The 16,141-nt window shown below is 32.5% G+C and overlaps 1 protein-coding gene across 8 annotated transcripts in view; it reads right to left on the bottom strand.

The window, feature by feature from the left end:
* The window catches only part of LOC106462352 (mitogen-activated protein kinase kinase kinase 5-like), a 151,359-nt gene that overhangs the window by 11,030 nt on the left and 124,188 nt on the right, over positions 1-16,141 (bottom strand). For 7 of the 8 annotated variants that reach the window (XM_013922265.2, XM_013922269.2, XM_022389595.1 and 4 more), the window contains 5 exons: positions 14,539-14,618; positions 10,055-10,160; positions 9,501-9,657; positions 6,465-6,563; positions 5,971-6,098 (listed from right to left, as the gene is read on the bottom strand). In XM_013922265.2, coding sequence (XP_013777719.1) covers positions 5,971-6,098; positions 6,465-6,563; positions 9,501-9,657; positions 10,055-10,160; positions 14,539-14,618 — 570 coding nt within the window. The remainder of the gene's footprint in view (positions 1-5,970; positions 6,099-6,464; positions 6,564-9,500; positions 9,658-10,054; positions 10,161-14,538; positions 14,619-16,141) is intronic. The other variant, XM_013922266.2, reaches the window with a different exon arrangement.

Raw genomic sequence — 16,141 nt, 5'->3', positions numbered from 1 at the left:
GGGAGATACAAGAACTAAGGCTAACAAAATAAACAGCAGTTTTACAACATTTCACCAGGTTTACCTGGCATCATTAGGGGAGATACAAGAACTAAGGCTAACAAAATAAACAAAAGTTTTACAACATTTCACCAAGTTTACCTGGCATCATTAGGGGAGATACAAGAACGAAGGCTAACAAAATAAACAGCAGTTTTACAACATTTCACCAGGTTTACCTGGCATCATTAGGGGAGATACAAGAACGAAGGCTAACAAAATAAACAAAAGTTTTACAACATTTCACCAGGCATCATTAGGGGAGATACAAGAACGAAGGCTAACAAGTTTCACTATGTACAACTGAGAAAAAAACTTGTGGTGTGAATTCTAAATAACATAGTTTTTTCCATTATCTAAAACATTATAATTATTGTACATTAAATCATATCTCAGAAAAGTAACAAATTACATGGTTACAGACAATGCTCAAGCTGTAATACATGCCAATTTTAAAAATGTAACTGGCAGCTACATATCACGTAACATACATGTTTATAGGTATTGCTAAAGGTGTAATACATACCAGTTTTAAAATCAAGACTTAAAGATAACATGAATATAAGTAAACATACAATGAATGCCTACCACTGTGGTACAGCGTATTCAAATGTAATTAAATATTATATTAACTAAAATAAACAACATACAATCCTGTGCAAGTAGGCTGTGATACTTGTCACTGTTATAAACAACTGGGATCCAAAAGAAGGAATCTTGATTCACATTCCTGTCCTAGTGTGAATAATATTAATATATTTGGTATTCAAATATGAAATAAAGAAATGTGACTTCTTGATTTAAACATGACAAAAGTGTCATCAAAATGCTTCCTGCAATGAAGTGGATCAAGTGTGAGGGCATTCATCCAACTAACAATTTTCATGAAAACAAGAATGAGTTGACCACTGTTAATTCTAACTCTGAGGCCATGCTAACACCAACCTGATAATAGATTTTATCAATTAAACTAAAATGATTTTTTTCATAACAAAATAAGTAAATTTACAAAAAGTACATTTTGTTAAGCTATTAACAACATCAGAAGAACCACAACCTAACTTACTAAATAAACTAGTTTTTGTAAATTTAAGTTAGTATGTAATGTTTCAATATCACAATTAGCTGTAAAGATGTCTTGATAAAAATTTAAAATATTTAAATCATTTGAGTATTTTAAGCTATCTTTCACTGTATATTCAATTTTTATGAATGGTTCAAGAAACTGTATTTGAATAATCATACAACCTATGACTGTAGATACTTGTGGTGGGCACAGCACAGGTAGCCTACTGTGTAACTTTATGCTTAATAACAAACAAGGTACCTAAATCAGAAACTGTTGGTTTTACTGGACAACCTTCTGTGTGTATTTTTGATAATTTTGAAAAATTCCTGCAAGTAATCAAAGAGATCTAATCTGTTTATATTTGCTTTCACCTCAAATTTACTTTTAATTTAAGTAAATAACCCTGTAACTTAGTCTCTCTAGTACTAGTTGGGGTATTTATTTAGCTTCATGAATTTGTTATTATCTTCTAAAATTCTCTAAAGTTAACATTTTCCTAAACTGAAAACGTATTTCCGTATAGATACTCATCTCCTCTCACAAAAAGCTAGAATCCCACACTGAACTGGTGGAAAGATGATCTTCCTCTAAAAAGCACTTAAAGACCATGTGGTGTGGAAAAGGAATCAGAAACATCACACCAGTGGGAGGCCATACCAATTCTGAGCCAGGTAAACCCTTCACCTTTGAGTAAAGTGTCGCTAAAACTAAAGGGCGGAAACATGGATGAACCAAACATTTAATCATTAATGGGACCCCTAGTTGTCGAGCAGCTTGGCACAACAGACTGTAAAAGGGAGTTTGACCTCAACCAACACCTGGCAGCATCTGGAATTGAACATCAGGTCCACGGTAGGGAAAGAGTCCTCTACCTTTCACCTTTAAACTGGGTACTGGAAGGGAAGATGAGCTTTTATACCAAGAACCCATCTCCAGCAGATGGTCAAAAGTAAGGAGAGCTCAGAAGGCATTCATCTCCAGCCCAAAACCTGGCAGCACTGGGAACCCAGTCTTATACATGCAGGAATTCATGTGTTTCTTCCAGCTTCAACTAACACCAGATCCATCAGATGGTATGAAGATGACCTCAATTTGGGGTTGCATCTCCAGTCCAAAAACAGGTGGCATTGGGAATTTATTGTCCAGTCTTTGGTAGGAGGAGGGTACCAGCCAAACACATATGATGACTTTTGTGGCTGGATCATCTCCAACCAGGAACCGATGGAAGGAAGAGGAATATCTCAGCTGGAGGGGCAAACTGCAATACATAGATATATAATGGAGTGCTACAACCAACACCATGTCTATTATACGAAGGATGTCACGCCATCGACACTAGCAGTATGCAACCGCTCTACTCTCAACCGAGTTGAATTGTGCTTTACTCAGGAGGATTAGCCCCAAGGTCAACCACCCCAGTGGCTAGGACTCCCATACACCACTATAAGAAATGGGGAACAAAATGCATTGGAGAGTCCAAAGGCCTGCAGCTCTGGAGAAGTGCAATGGTGGCCATGATACCTTATTTTGAAAAACAGAGCTACCACACGAATAGAGTTGATCAATCAACACCTAGCAGCATTTGGAATTGTATATCAGGTCCGCAGTAGGAAGAAACTCAATGCCATGGAGCATCAGAGAAGGGCAGTGATCAGTTTCTGTATTACCCATGAAATTCATGAGTGTACAGACCGGGATGAACATATTTAAGAAGCAAAAGTCATATGACATATATCTACAATTGGTCCCGTAGAACACCCCATCTCAATGGTGTGCTTAACATGATTCTGTGACATGTTATATTTTCAAGTATAATATGCGATATTGATGCAAAGATTATAATCGGACGGGGTCAAACAACCAACACCTGGTGCTATCTGGAATTGTACATTAAGTCTGCAGTAGGAAGCACCTCAGTATTATAGTCATGTAGCATGGCCACAGGATATATGTTGCGGATTTGATACAAAATATATCTGGTTAGGCACAACTCGACACAGAGCAGGATCCAAAACATATGTGACAAAAGGCTCCTGTAAAGAAATTAAAAACAAATGGAGTAGCCCATATACTCACCCTGATGATGTCCCCCTCAGGTAAGATGAAAAAAAAAGCAGCCAAGGACATGGTAAGGTGACAGATCTGATATGAAAAAACATGAAACAGATGACAAACATCCAGAGAAAAGGAAGAATACACCAGGTGAAGTGACTGGTAAATGCAACCAGTAAGGGGAGTGGGAGGCAAAAAAATCATGGGAAAGGGTAGGATTCCAGTGAAGAAATAAATTGACCAGAGAACTGCCAAATAACACAGTGCATGTGTTAGAAATCCCAAGGTCCTAGCCGGGTAAAGGAGACAGACAGGAGCAGAACTTAAAGGTGGGAGAAGAAGGTAATGGAAAGAGGAGTGAAAACATAATTAATCTCCAGAGCACCCAAAATTGAGTGCATAAAGGAAAGGAATTATGGAACAAATATAGCAAAACCTGATAACAAAACACATTGGAAAAACGGTGACTACTGGCTAACAATATGAGGAATTGGGACCGCAAATAAAGTAAAATAATGAATCTACCGACAAAGGTTAAAATGGAGGATTATAAAAAGCACAAAGAACAACATGGAGGTTCCAAACCCTGGTGAGAAGCCAAGCGGAGAGTATGAGCAATGGAGAATGAACGAAATAACATAGCCAGGAAATGTGAATGTAACACAAAAGCAAAACCAGTAAACTGAAAATGGAAGACAAAAACTGCCCGAAAGCCCTCAACAGGGGAAACAGATAGGTCCCCATTAGCAGGTGAAGTGAAAAAAGATGGAATGAGAAATTGGAATAATGAAAGGACAATAACCTAGGTGTATAGATCAACAGTGTGATGTGTATTAACAACTCCAAGAAACCATCAAAGGGGAAGAACTAACTGTATGGCAAAACCAAATAAGCTATATGCCTGGAAAGATCCAACCTTTGATCAAAGAACAAAATAAAAGCCATGCCTGAAGAGAGAATGGAGGGACACTGCACACCAAAGTGTGGCCAATGAAGGCAGATAAAGGGGAAACACCATCAAAAACCATTACAGAAATGGAAACCATGTGAGAGTGTCAAGACAGAGCCAACAGCTGAATTCAACGTTGAGAGGTCTGAATTATTGAGAGGATATGAAGAGGTCGACATGTATAAGGAAAGTGACTTGTCCAATCCCAACAGAGAGCATCCACTGCACCCATCAAGAATGAGGAACAGGAGACCAAAAAAATGAGTAAGGTGTGTATTGAGATGAGATGCAAAAATATCCAAATCAGGGACACTAAAGCACACACTACACCCAAAAGAGTAGAGGATCCAAAGACTAATCCGTTGGGTGAATCTTGTCAGGTATGGATAACTGATCCTCGACTAGATTCATGGCCTCTTGACAATGACATGCCAACAAACCGATATAATGACAGTGAGCCCATAATACAGAAGATCAAAAGTTTGAAAACAAGGAACACTCAGCCAGATGCCGCCATGCATGGTGTTTTAGGACCCTACCGTAGAATTGTTGGAGTGAAACATCACTACCTTGTTCGAAAGAGCCAGTGAGAAGGAAGGTATTGTCTGATGAACAGCAAGAAGTTTCAAGAGAGTGGAGTCGAAAATAGTTCCCCATCCCCCAAATCTCCCAAGTGTTGAGAAATGCTCCCCAAATGGAAAAAGTGACAATCCAGATGAGGAGAAGGAAGAGGAACCCCAGCCGCAATAGTGGTCCAATTCAATCAACAGTTAATATAGACTGTTAGTAAGGGGAGAAGTAAGAGGAGCATCCAAGTGAACCCAAACAAGACAACATTTGGTGATCCAAAACTCACAGAGGATGGCACAACCAAGAGTAACTACGGCTGTGAGAGAAGCTGGACCTAAAAGATGTACCAGATCTCTAAACTGAAGGGGAGAAGGTTTGTTCCAACCAAAAATTGAGATGAAAAACACACCAAGAAAACTAGAAATTGATCAGATGTAATGAATGAAATCCCCACCATAATGAACCAACCCACATGGGGAACTTTCCAAAGAAGAAACTGAGTATGGAGGGCATATATGACCAGTGAGAAAGCTATAATTATCCAACCATCCCTGGAAAAGTGTGCACTAGGCTAAGAAAATGAAGCAGACGAGCACAGCTCTAGACCACTTGGATGAACACAGAGAGAGCAGAGGCATGACCAAACATAAACACCCAAAACTAAAAACACACACACATGAAGAACAAAATGAATAAATGTGTCTGGATGCCATGGAAACAGGAAAATGGAGATGTATCCAACACACCGAAAAAAAAAAAAAAAAAAAAAAAAATAAATTCTCCACGAGGGCATGGGTCAAATTCTAGGAAACAGGATACAATGACAAAAAATAACATACCTGAAGAAACTATGCCTATAAAGGGTGAAAGAGGCCCAAGTAATTTATAGCTATTATAGCTAGAAACAGAAAACAGCATAAAATCACATAGCAGTATCAGGATAAATGGCAAATAAGTTTACTTGTTTTATTCAACAAGTTTTGTTTATTGATAAGAATTTATTTGAACTTAGAATTTCTAATTCTGTGTAAGAAATCTGCTTGCAATTCTGAGTTCAACTGTAGTCATTTTAAGATTATTAGCACAGTGCAAAATGGGCAACCACTCAAGATACTAGAAAATTTTCTAATGACTCATCCAAAGCGCAAACTGATCCTAAAATTATCTGTTATTTTCTCAATTATTATTACAACTGTAATACATGAACAACCAACACAACCCTACATAGTTAGATTTGTTGAACAGGTTGTTTGTAGTCTATTTATTTGGTAAGGCAAAATAAGACACATACCTTGTATTGGTGCATTTGAACTGTCCCCACTAGCTGGGTTTAGACCAAAGGAGCTGCCACTTGCCTTGAATTCACTTTCACTGCCAGATGCAACATGCACATGGGCAGAAGAAAAAAAATCCAAGCATCTTTAAAATGAAATTTTAATTTAGTCTCTCCACATCTTAATACCCTGAAGTGATAGGATTTGTGCTCATATTAATAAAATGTATCTTGCTTAATTTCAATATCCACATTTTAAGGGACTCAGCCAAGAATTTGTGCTTAATGAGAAAGAAATCCAATGGCAAACTGACAAAATTAGAATTATAAACAAGTCTATACAATATTAATATAAAGATTTTGATATAAGTTTCACATGACTATGTTGGAAAGTTTTTATGCTGGTACTGTACTGATACATGTAAAACTTCAACAGAAGTTTGTTAACTATAGTATAAAAATTTTCAAAACAATGAGGCTGAGATTTTTTGAAAGAAGGAGCATCAATCTACCTTTTGTTTTGAGCTTGTGAATTGCTTCTATCAGGTACATTATTTTCTTTCCATGAGTATAAAAACTGCTGCATTACATTAATCATCTCCTCCAGCAATCTATGTCAAAATACAATATTCTGCTGTTATACCTGTAACTGTTATTAGTTCAATAAAGCATATTACAGGTATCTAATTTTCATCTATATCATACATATGAATTCATTAAACTACAGTATATATACACAACAAAATTCTATAAACATAGCTACAACTAGTTTCAAATTTTATAAACTCTACAGTTATCTAAACATTCTGTACGAGAATTTTGAATGACACTTGTCCTTGTTAAAATCAATTGAACTCTGGACAGTCAATTCAATCGACCTCGTAACCACCAAAAATATAATCAAAATAAACCTAAATTAACCATATTTCTTTCTAGAATGACTTCAAATTGGTAACATTATACATCTATTTGTAATTAAATTTAATTTTTATTGCCCTTTGAACCATGTATAACTACTATCCACATCATTATAAGTTGTAAATCACTCAGGGAACGTGCAGCTCATGTTACTCTATCGAATTACAATACATACGAGCTGCTTACGTGTGTGCCTCATGAACCATTTTAATTATATTATTGTTATTACATATTTTACCTAATCTAGTCTTAAGTAACTTTAAAAGATCCGTACTTTTAATTTTAGTTCCTTTTACAATAATAAATATGAAAAAAAAAATAAAGTACTTACCTAACCTTCTTTTTTCTTGCTGTCGGGTTTCGAAGAGAATTAACCCTAATTTTTTATACTATAGATAATTTTTATTTAATTAAATAATACACCAAAGAATATAGACTAATAATGTGCAAAAAATAGACAAACTCACTTAGCTCTCAAAATTTTCCTGGATTTCAAACTAGGCGACAAGAGCCATTACAAATTCATCCAAGCCAGTCATTAATTTTCCCATGAGAATGAATGTTGTATCGTGAGTGAAACTGATGATATTCTGTTCAGAATACAATGTTATACAATACGTCATTTGATAGATGAAAACCTTGACTTTCTATTGGTTATAGGTAATATATAATGAAATGTAAGAGAGAATTATCAATGAATTGTGAAAGAGAGGATGTGACAGGTGAGTGTGGCAGGAGGGGTCTGATTTTCTATTTGATAGCTCTGTAACCAAACAAAATTGAAGACTATAAAAATTATGGTTAGTCTGAGCAATAAAAATTTTTTAGAGTAATTTATGTTTAATTTTGAGATGTCATGGATAAAATAGGGATGATGACATGCTAAGACAAAATGTGTCGTGTGGGTCACACTAGTGGAAATTCAGGGTTTTTTCAAATATTGCCTTGTAGAATTAAGAACTTAAAACTTCTATACTATTAAAATGTGGATTAATAGCTAAGATTTTATGCTATTCTAATTGGTATAACATAAACAAAAAATAGTTAATAAAATTTTGAATGTAAGACACTAAAACCTTGTGTCATGCGCAGTATAGGATACCTGGGATGATGGGGTTAATCAATAACACATTATCTGTATATTGCTTTCAGGAAGAGAACATCTTTGATTCTAATTTTATTACATAATTCAGTCCATTTGAAAGCATTTTCAGCAAAAATTGCACAATAATAACTTTTACAATAATGGCCAACTCTTCCTGGACCTGGAGGATGTGTCACTGGTATCCTCAGAATTTTTCCTTATCGCACCAGAAGCATTTAACCAAATTCCATGAAACTTTATATAAACTTAGTAAATACTTAAAAAAAATAACATGGTTTAATATTTGTATCATTTTTTTTGGAAAGTGTGTAAAATTTACAAAATGTTTTGGTGAGGCACTAATCTGAAAAACATTAAAATATATCCTTTCATCTTAGAATTTCAAAATATTTTACTACTGATCTGAAAGTTCTAACTTTTTTGATATTCATCAATATATCTTTGATTATTTTATTTTGACAAATTACAGTAACCACTTCTGTCTATAAACCTTACAAAAATGATAAAAAAAAAGCAATTACAATTTATCAGTGACTCAGAACCCTACTTTTGAAAATTGCATCACAATTACCTTTATCATGTATTGTGTTGTAATGTTTGCCAACATTATTCCTAGTCCAGATTACCTTACATCTAACACAGAAAGATTGTTTTCAATAAATAATTTATTTTATTTGTATGTGCTGTTTGAATGCAATAAACTTAACAAGAATATTCAATGAAAAGGGATTTTGTCATCTGAACAGTTTGCCATTACTTACAGTATTTACTAAACTTAAATACCTAATGTCTTCACTTTATTTCTGTAACTTTCAAACATAATTCAACACAGAAGCATTATAGGAATGAAAAAAAAAAAAAAAAAATTAAAAAAGAAAAAACATTACTCAGCATTATGATCCTTTGTTCATCCCTAGAGTTGAGAAACAACAACTTATTGCTACAAATACTTTACTTATTCCATATTGGCATAAATAAGTTATAAAATGTCTTCTATCCAATCAGTTTTAGCCATTGGCTCTAGCTAGTTCCAAAGCTGAGTTTGCTTTTATTAATAATTGGTAAGATCATCTGTGATGACATCATAAAATGGTGGCAATGAAAGGCTACACCAATAAAATCATTGATAGAGAAGAAGAATGATTTGAAAACAAAAAATGTATCATTATATTTCCAAGAAATGATAGTTTTTTAGCAAATATAAACCTAAACTTTCAGATAAACAGAAAATTGCTTTAAACAAACTGATAAATATATTGTTTACAAGTTAGACCAAATTAGTGTTATAAAATGTCTATCTTAAAATATTTCTTAGTTAAAAAAAAAAAAAAGTTATATTTATAAAGCTCACAATCAAGTTAACATTATTTATATTCAGATTTCAAAATTGCAAAAAAATTTCTCTTTATAAAATATACAAATAAATGTACCTAGGCATAAAACCAATATGAAATCCTTGTAAATACTTTACAATTTATACTTTACACACAATACAGAAACTATTTGAGGAAACATGTGACTTTACCTGATTCCTTTTTCCTGTAACTTCTGCCCATGATATTTTTTAAAACTGTCCGACTGCTTCATAGAGTTGATGGTTGAGATGCCAGATGTTGATCCTTCCTCCAAGTCATCGTCTCCCTCCTCACGATGATTCTGAGCTGCTAGATTGGCTCCAAGTTCTGGGATTAAGAATAATGAACTAAAATAAATCATTTCATGTCCAAAGTTTTGGAAAGTATATATTCAATCACAAAATTTCTTTCAACAAGGATACCGTAAAATTACTAACAGGAAAAAGCACAATTCCTAGTATTTCTTAACAAATAGTGAAAATATAAAAATAAACAAATGATTCATTTCTTCTAGTTGTGCTAGCTTTTACATACACCTTATAAATTTTCAAAAACTGTAAACATGTACTGCCTTATAAGATGGAATGATATTTAAATTTTTTTTCCGTACCTGAGCAATACCTCTTGAAATTAATAACATTTAAAATATAAAAGGGAAGCTAATAATTTGTTTCTATAATTGAAATTAAAATTGTGTCAAAATATAGCAGGCTTATCTACTCACCAGGTGAAAGCACTGTTAAGGCTGCTTGAACAGAACTTCTAACTAAATTGTCTAATGCAAACATCCAGTGTGGTTTTATATTGTGACTTCTAAGTATTGACTGGACCTACATTTGAACAAAACAAAACAAAAAATTCACAAGAAAAAAAAAAAAAAATAAAAGTTTCTATCCAAACTAAAAGTTCAAATACTTTTATTGATAATGATGTATCTTAAATTAAAATTTACAAAAAAAAAGAATCAATCCATTATCTAGAACATGTTACCTTATTCTAAAGGATTAGGGAGAAATATTTCTTAACACTAAATTTGTGAATTAACCAGGCCCAGATAGGTGATAAGTCTAGAGAATGGAATAAATTTATTATAGCTGTGGATTAAGACTTTTATTCTCTATGATTAAATGTCAGTAACATTTATTACTTTTAATTTCTTTTGACTATTATTTTACATTTTCTGGCTAAAAGTCAGATGCTTTAAATCAATCCTGTTTTAAAGAATAGAAAATGAACCTAGAACACTATGGACACATCAGAAGATAGTCTTATGCCTATTATTACTTGCAACAGTAAAGTCAAAATGTTTTTCTTGTGTAATAAAAGCAGTTGATGGCAATGTGACCATTGATGGGATATCCATTGAAGTAAAAAAAAAAACAAGCATGGAAAACATTACACAAAGATGCTAAAGAGAAGTGAAATACCAAAGATTCTCTGAGACAACACAATGAACATTTCCTTTATCTTTAAGATTTTTTTTTGCAAATATCACATCCAGTCACTATCACAGAATTTTAGAATGTGGCATTTCTCAAGGGAAATTAATATTTTGTTTGAAAACAGCAACAAAATTGAGTCTTACAGAAAAGTGTTTTCAAGTGTGAAGCTGCTGCAAAGAACAATTCCACTGAAAAGTGATCACTATTGCTAAACCTTTACAGTAACTAGAGAAAAATATAAAACTGGTCGTCAAGATTTTCAGATGTTGCTTGCAGGTAAAATAATGCATCCTATTATTCAAACTGTGCAAAGTATGACAAGAAAACTACTGAAGACAAACTTTCCTTCACTGTTTCATCAGAGAATGTAGGATATCTTTCATGAGGAATAAAAAGTATTTCAGTGGATGATGTCATTGTTAAAATCCTAGTGCTTTCTTAAAGGAACTCGTGAAAAAGGATAATTGAGATGTACATGAATTTATAGTGATACTGATAAAGTGAACTTAAGAAATAAATAAGAAAAAAATAAAAATCTTGACAAAGTACAAATCATTATTCATTCATAGAATTGCTAAAAGAAGTATAAAAAAATGCTGCAATAAAAAGTACACAAACAAGTAAAGTGATACTAGTTGGATAGATTTTAAAATGAGTTAGCAATTTTAAACTACTTCATTTAGCTATATGGACCACAATGGCAACCATCACTTTACTTGTTTGTGTACTTTTTATTGCAGCATTTATTTTGTTTTGGATATTTCTTATAGTAATTCTACAAATAACCAACAAGCCCTATTTTCTGTTAAAATTCTAATTTTTTCCCCCATGTATTTGTTCAGTTTTTATAAGTCCATGGAATGGACACGACATCTATAAACTTTTAGTATAACCATATCCCTGATAGCTATAACTTTTACAAAAATTAAATCACAATCACAAATGTATAAAACTTAATCCTTACTTTGGCCTACACATAAGTGTATAAAGCTGCCAGAGATTAATTTTTTATAAATCCGTGATTGTGGTTTTAATTCTTATTTCATTAATTTTTTTAGGAAGATCATTACTTTATTTTAAAATTCATAATTTTTTAATATTCTTATTTGTTTACCTCTTATCTGTATAAAGTGTGTACTTTACTTTTAAAAACTGTCCCATGTCTATCCATTGATATGTAGCACTATCCGTTGGGTTGAAAAGAAAATGGCTTAAGTATGGGCAATCTTGTGTCACCAATTCTCAACCTCAAGATCACAAGAAAAGATACAATCCAAAACAGTAATCCACAGAAGAATCATCCATACTACACTATACATTCCCTGGGACTCAGCACATGAAACAAAACGAAAACTCAACATATTAAAAAAACAAATAAACACAGCCACAAAACTATGTTCACCCAATAAAATTAACAATGAAATCAAACAATTAAAACAACACTTCATCAACGTCTGTAAATTTCCTATAAAAACCATCAAAAAATTTACACACACACACACACCTAGGCCAATAACACAATAACAAATTCAATGAAATAACTAACTATAAAACCCTGCACTGTTGCATACCATATATTCCCAATATTAGTGATAAAATAACCAACATTTAGAAAAACTAACAAAACATAACATTCCAATAAACACTAAATTCATTCAAAAACTGGGTACAAAACTAAAATCCATACTATGTAAAAACTACACTGACAAACATAACACCAACATTATTTATAAAAAAGAATGCAACAACTGTCACAACTTCTATATTGGAGAAACAAGCCAAAAAAATGGAAAACACATTTAATGAACAGAAAAAACAAACACTTTCCCATGTTTTTGAACACTTCAAATCAAATAAACACAACATAACCATAGGAAACACCAACATATTAAGTAGAGAAACAAAGTCAAATGAACGCAAAATAAAAGAAGCCCTATTTATACAAGAACTCAAACCAAAATTGAACCAACATAAAGAAACACCTTTATACCTATATTAATTAATCACCTAACATCTAACTGCAGTGCCTCCCACAATCTCATACCCGTTCACACACTCTCGTCCCTGTCTTTGTTAACCTGACGATGACCTAAGAAGGTCGAAACGTTGTTCTTGTACTATATCCTAAAGTTTGTAATGTCCATACCAGCTGTCTCTGCTAGGTATCATATGAATTTGAAACTATTTCTTTGATGGGAAACAAGTTGGCCAAATGATAGATATAAAACTTATTTACCCACGCAACTTTAAAAAAGGAACCAATGGCTTATTTTCACATATCAGCAATGTTATGTCATTCACTTTAAATCCAATGACAAATTGTGTGGATTTAGAATATGCACAAACACTCATCAAATGGCCACACAAACCTGAAGCAGCAAAAAGTCTTGGCAGCTATTATGGGCAGATATGAATTATTACATGGGTTTGAAATCTGATAAAAAATAGCATAAATGTTGAATTTATAGAAGGGGAAGGACCTGAAAACTCAAACTACTATGAAATGAATGAAAAATAAAATTGTTTCTAAATTCAAGCAAGTAATTATTAGCATACTTGATAATATTTTCATAGATGATTGATTTCACTAATTGGGGCTTTAGCTGCTTAATTAACAAAGTTTTAGTAATGCTTTCATCATTACTTTGGATATAAGCTTGATATGAGTATTCTTTACTTCGACATTGCATGGAAAACATTAACTTAACTTTTATGGTATATTGATTATGAGTAAACTGATCCAACAATTCCTCTAAAAACCTGCTAGTTGATGATTATAAGTACCTACGTTTGACACAGTAGGTATAACTGGACAATCAACTTTATAAATCTTTGGACTGCAATATAATATACCACGATGACATCCAGAAGGTCTTAAGATATTCATCTCTTTTTTCATTTCAATAAACATATTTTCCATGGTTTTGGTAACATTGCTTTTTTATCAAACAGAATACTTTTGTGTACCTACCACTAGATGGCTAAAAATTAGTGCAGGAACATGCAAAACTATCTAGTGACAAAAAATCAAGTCATGTGTAGATGCAACATAGCATTAAAAACTGCTCATTTCAAGACTATGTCCAAAGTAACAAGAAAAGCAGTCTTCATATTAAAGAAACTTTCTTAGTTAAGTGGCTAAAACACCCAAAATTAACCTATGAAACTATTATGAACTTCGTGATAAGCATATTTCATAAGAACATTTAATCCTGAACCAAAAATGCAAACTGAATTTCCAATTGACTTACAAATGGAAACTAATAACTAATTGAATACAGCCAGGAAAAAGTTGCAATCGATTTGTGATTGTACTTGAAATATATAATATAATCAATGTCACCAAGAATAGCTGTAATTACTAATTCAATGAGTAGCTAAAACTGTAAAGGTCATCTTGCACTGAAATATCTAAATTTTTGATTAAGTTACACACAAAATAATCAATTCTCAAAAATACAAGTCAACTTTGAGAACTAGTTTGAAGTTGTATCAAAATCAGTTTTGGATTATCTAGAATAAATGATACAACAGTCAAAAGTGAAAAATCAGTATAACTAGATCAGATGGTGAGAGCATTTATCACCATATTTTGGGAATTTTACTAATTCAGGTTAAAAAAAAAAAAGCTTATACTGACAGCAGTGGTTTAAAAAACAGACATATTTTGACATCTAAGATCTACTAAAATAAATACTACTTCACAGGAATTTTTATTCATACATTAAAAGACAAAATAATAGCTGATAAGTAAATCTTTACTTACTGCTTCTTGAAACAAACATAAAGACACCTGCATCTGGTGGATAGTATTACCATCAAAGTCAATTTCTTCTTTAATGATACCTGAACAGAAAAAAAAAGAGAAAACTTAGAAAACACAAAGACACCACTATCTAATCAATGAGCAATGTGGATCTTGCTATATGCAAAGAGGTCCAACATTCAAATAAACAAAAATATCAGCACATGTGAAAACCTATTATCCAGTAAAAATCTAAATATTGTATGTAATGATTAAGGTCAACAAAAAATAAAACTAATATGAACACCAATGCAAGTAAAAATCAATTTCACCCATTCACAGTTTAAGATGTAATGTATGTAAAGTTAATGGTCAATAAAAACTCTTAAGCAAGTGAAGGTTAAGACCATCAGCAAATATGAGCTCCGAGATGGATTAAGCTGAATGGCCAACATGAACCTTAAAATGCCAGTTACAGTCTATTTACAAGTATGAAGTGTAATAAGTCAATTCAACTATTAAAAACAAATAAATAAGTAATGATTCTGACATAGGTAAATTTCAACACCGAGAATGACTTAGCCCTCTCAATACAGGTTTGGTCAAAGTGACTGAGTTTGTAACTCCAAAGTGACCATCAGTTTCCATACTATAAGTTTTAATATTGTATGTGTATCTTCAAAAAATTTGGCACACTTTCAGTAAAATTACAAGTCATTTGCACACAAAAAATCAATCTTTTAATTACTTTTAAATTTGTTTTACTAAAAATTTGTCCATCAATATATATAGATAGAATGTTGATTGCTCCAAGTGCAAAATGATTTTCATGTTAAGATTAAAAGTATTTTTCTTTATCTGAAAATTCCAAAATTTCATTTGTGTAGTCTCTAAAACCACTAAACAAATATCAATTTTTTTTCAGTAAAACTTTATATTTTATTTGTTATTTTTCTACCTAACTATAAATCCATTCAGTCAATTTAACCGACCCTGTAACCACCATAAAAATATATATGAAATAAATCAAAATTATCCTTTCTTCTTTCTGAAATGACTGCAAATTGTAACACAAGATTACATTTAAGTTTGTAACAATATAGACCTGTTTATACTTAATTTCACTGTTTTATTGCCCTTTAACCCTCTCACCCCAGGTACTCTTTACTGAGTACGACACAAGGTTTTAGTGTCTTACATTCAAAATTTTATTAAACTACTTTTTGTTTACGTTATACCAATTAGAATAGCATAAAATCTTAGCTAATAATCCAGATTTTAATAGTATACAAGTTTTAAGTTCTTAAATCAACAAGGCAATATCTAAAAATATCCCAAATTTCCACTAGTGTGACCCACGTGACACATTTTGCTTTAGCATGTCATCATCCCTATTTTATCCACCACCCCTCGAAAATGTATGAAATTAAATGTAAAATACTCTCTATAAAATCGTTATTGCTCAAACAAACCATTGTTTTTATAGCCTTCAATTTTGTTTGGTTACAGAGCTAAAACTAGAAAATCAGACCCCTCCTGCCACATCCTCTCTTTCACAATTCATTGATAATTCTCTCTTACATTTTATTATATATTACCTATAACCAATAGAAAGTCAAGGTTT

The sequence above is a fragment of the Limulus polyphemus genome, unplaced genomic scaffold, assembly GCF_000517525.1.
Source record: "Limulus polyphemus unplaced genomic scaffold, Limulus_polyphemus-2.1.2 Scaffold1148, whole genome shotgun sequence".
Lineage (NCBI taxonomy): Eukaryota > Metazoa > Arthropoda > Merostomata > Xiphosura > Limulidae > Limulus > Limulus polyphemus.
The sequence above is the reverse complement of the archived record's forward strand: the minus strand, read 5'-3'. Positions and strand labels throughout refer to the sequence as shown.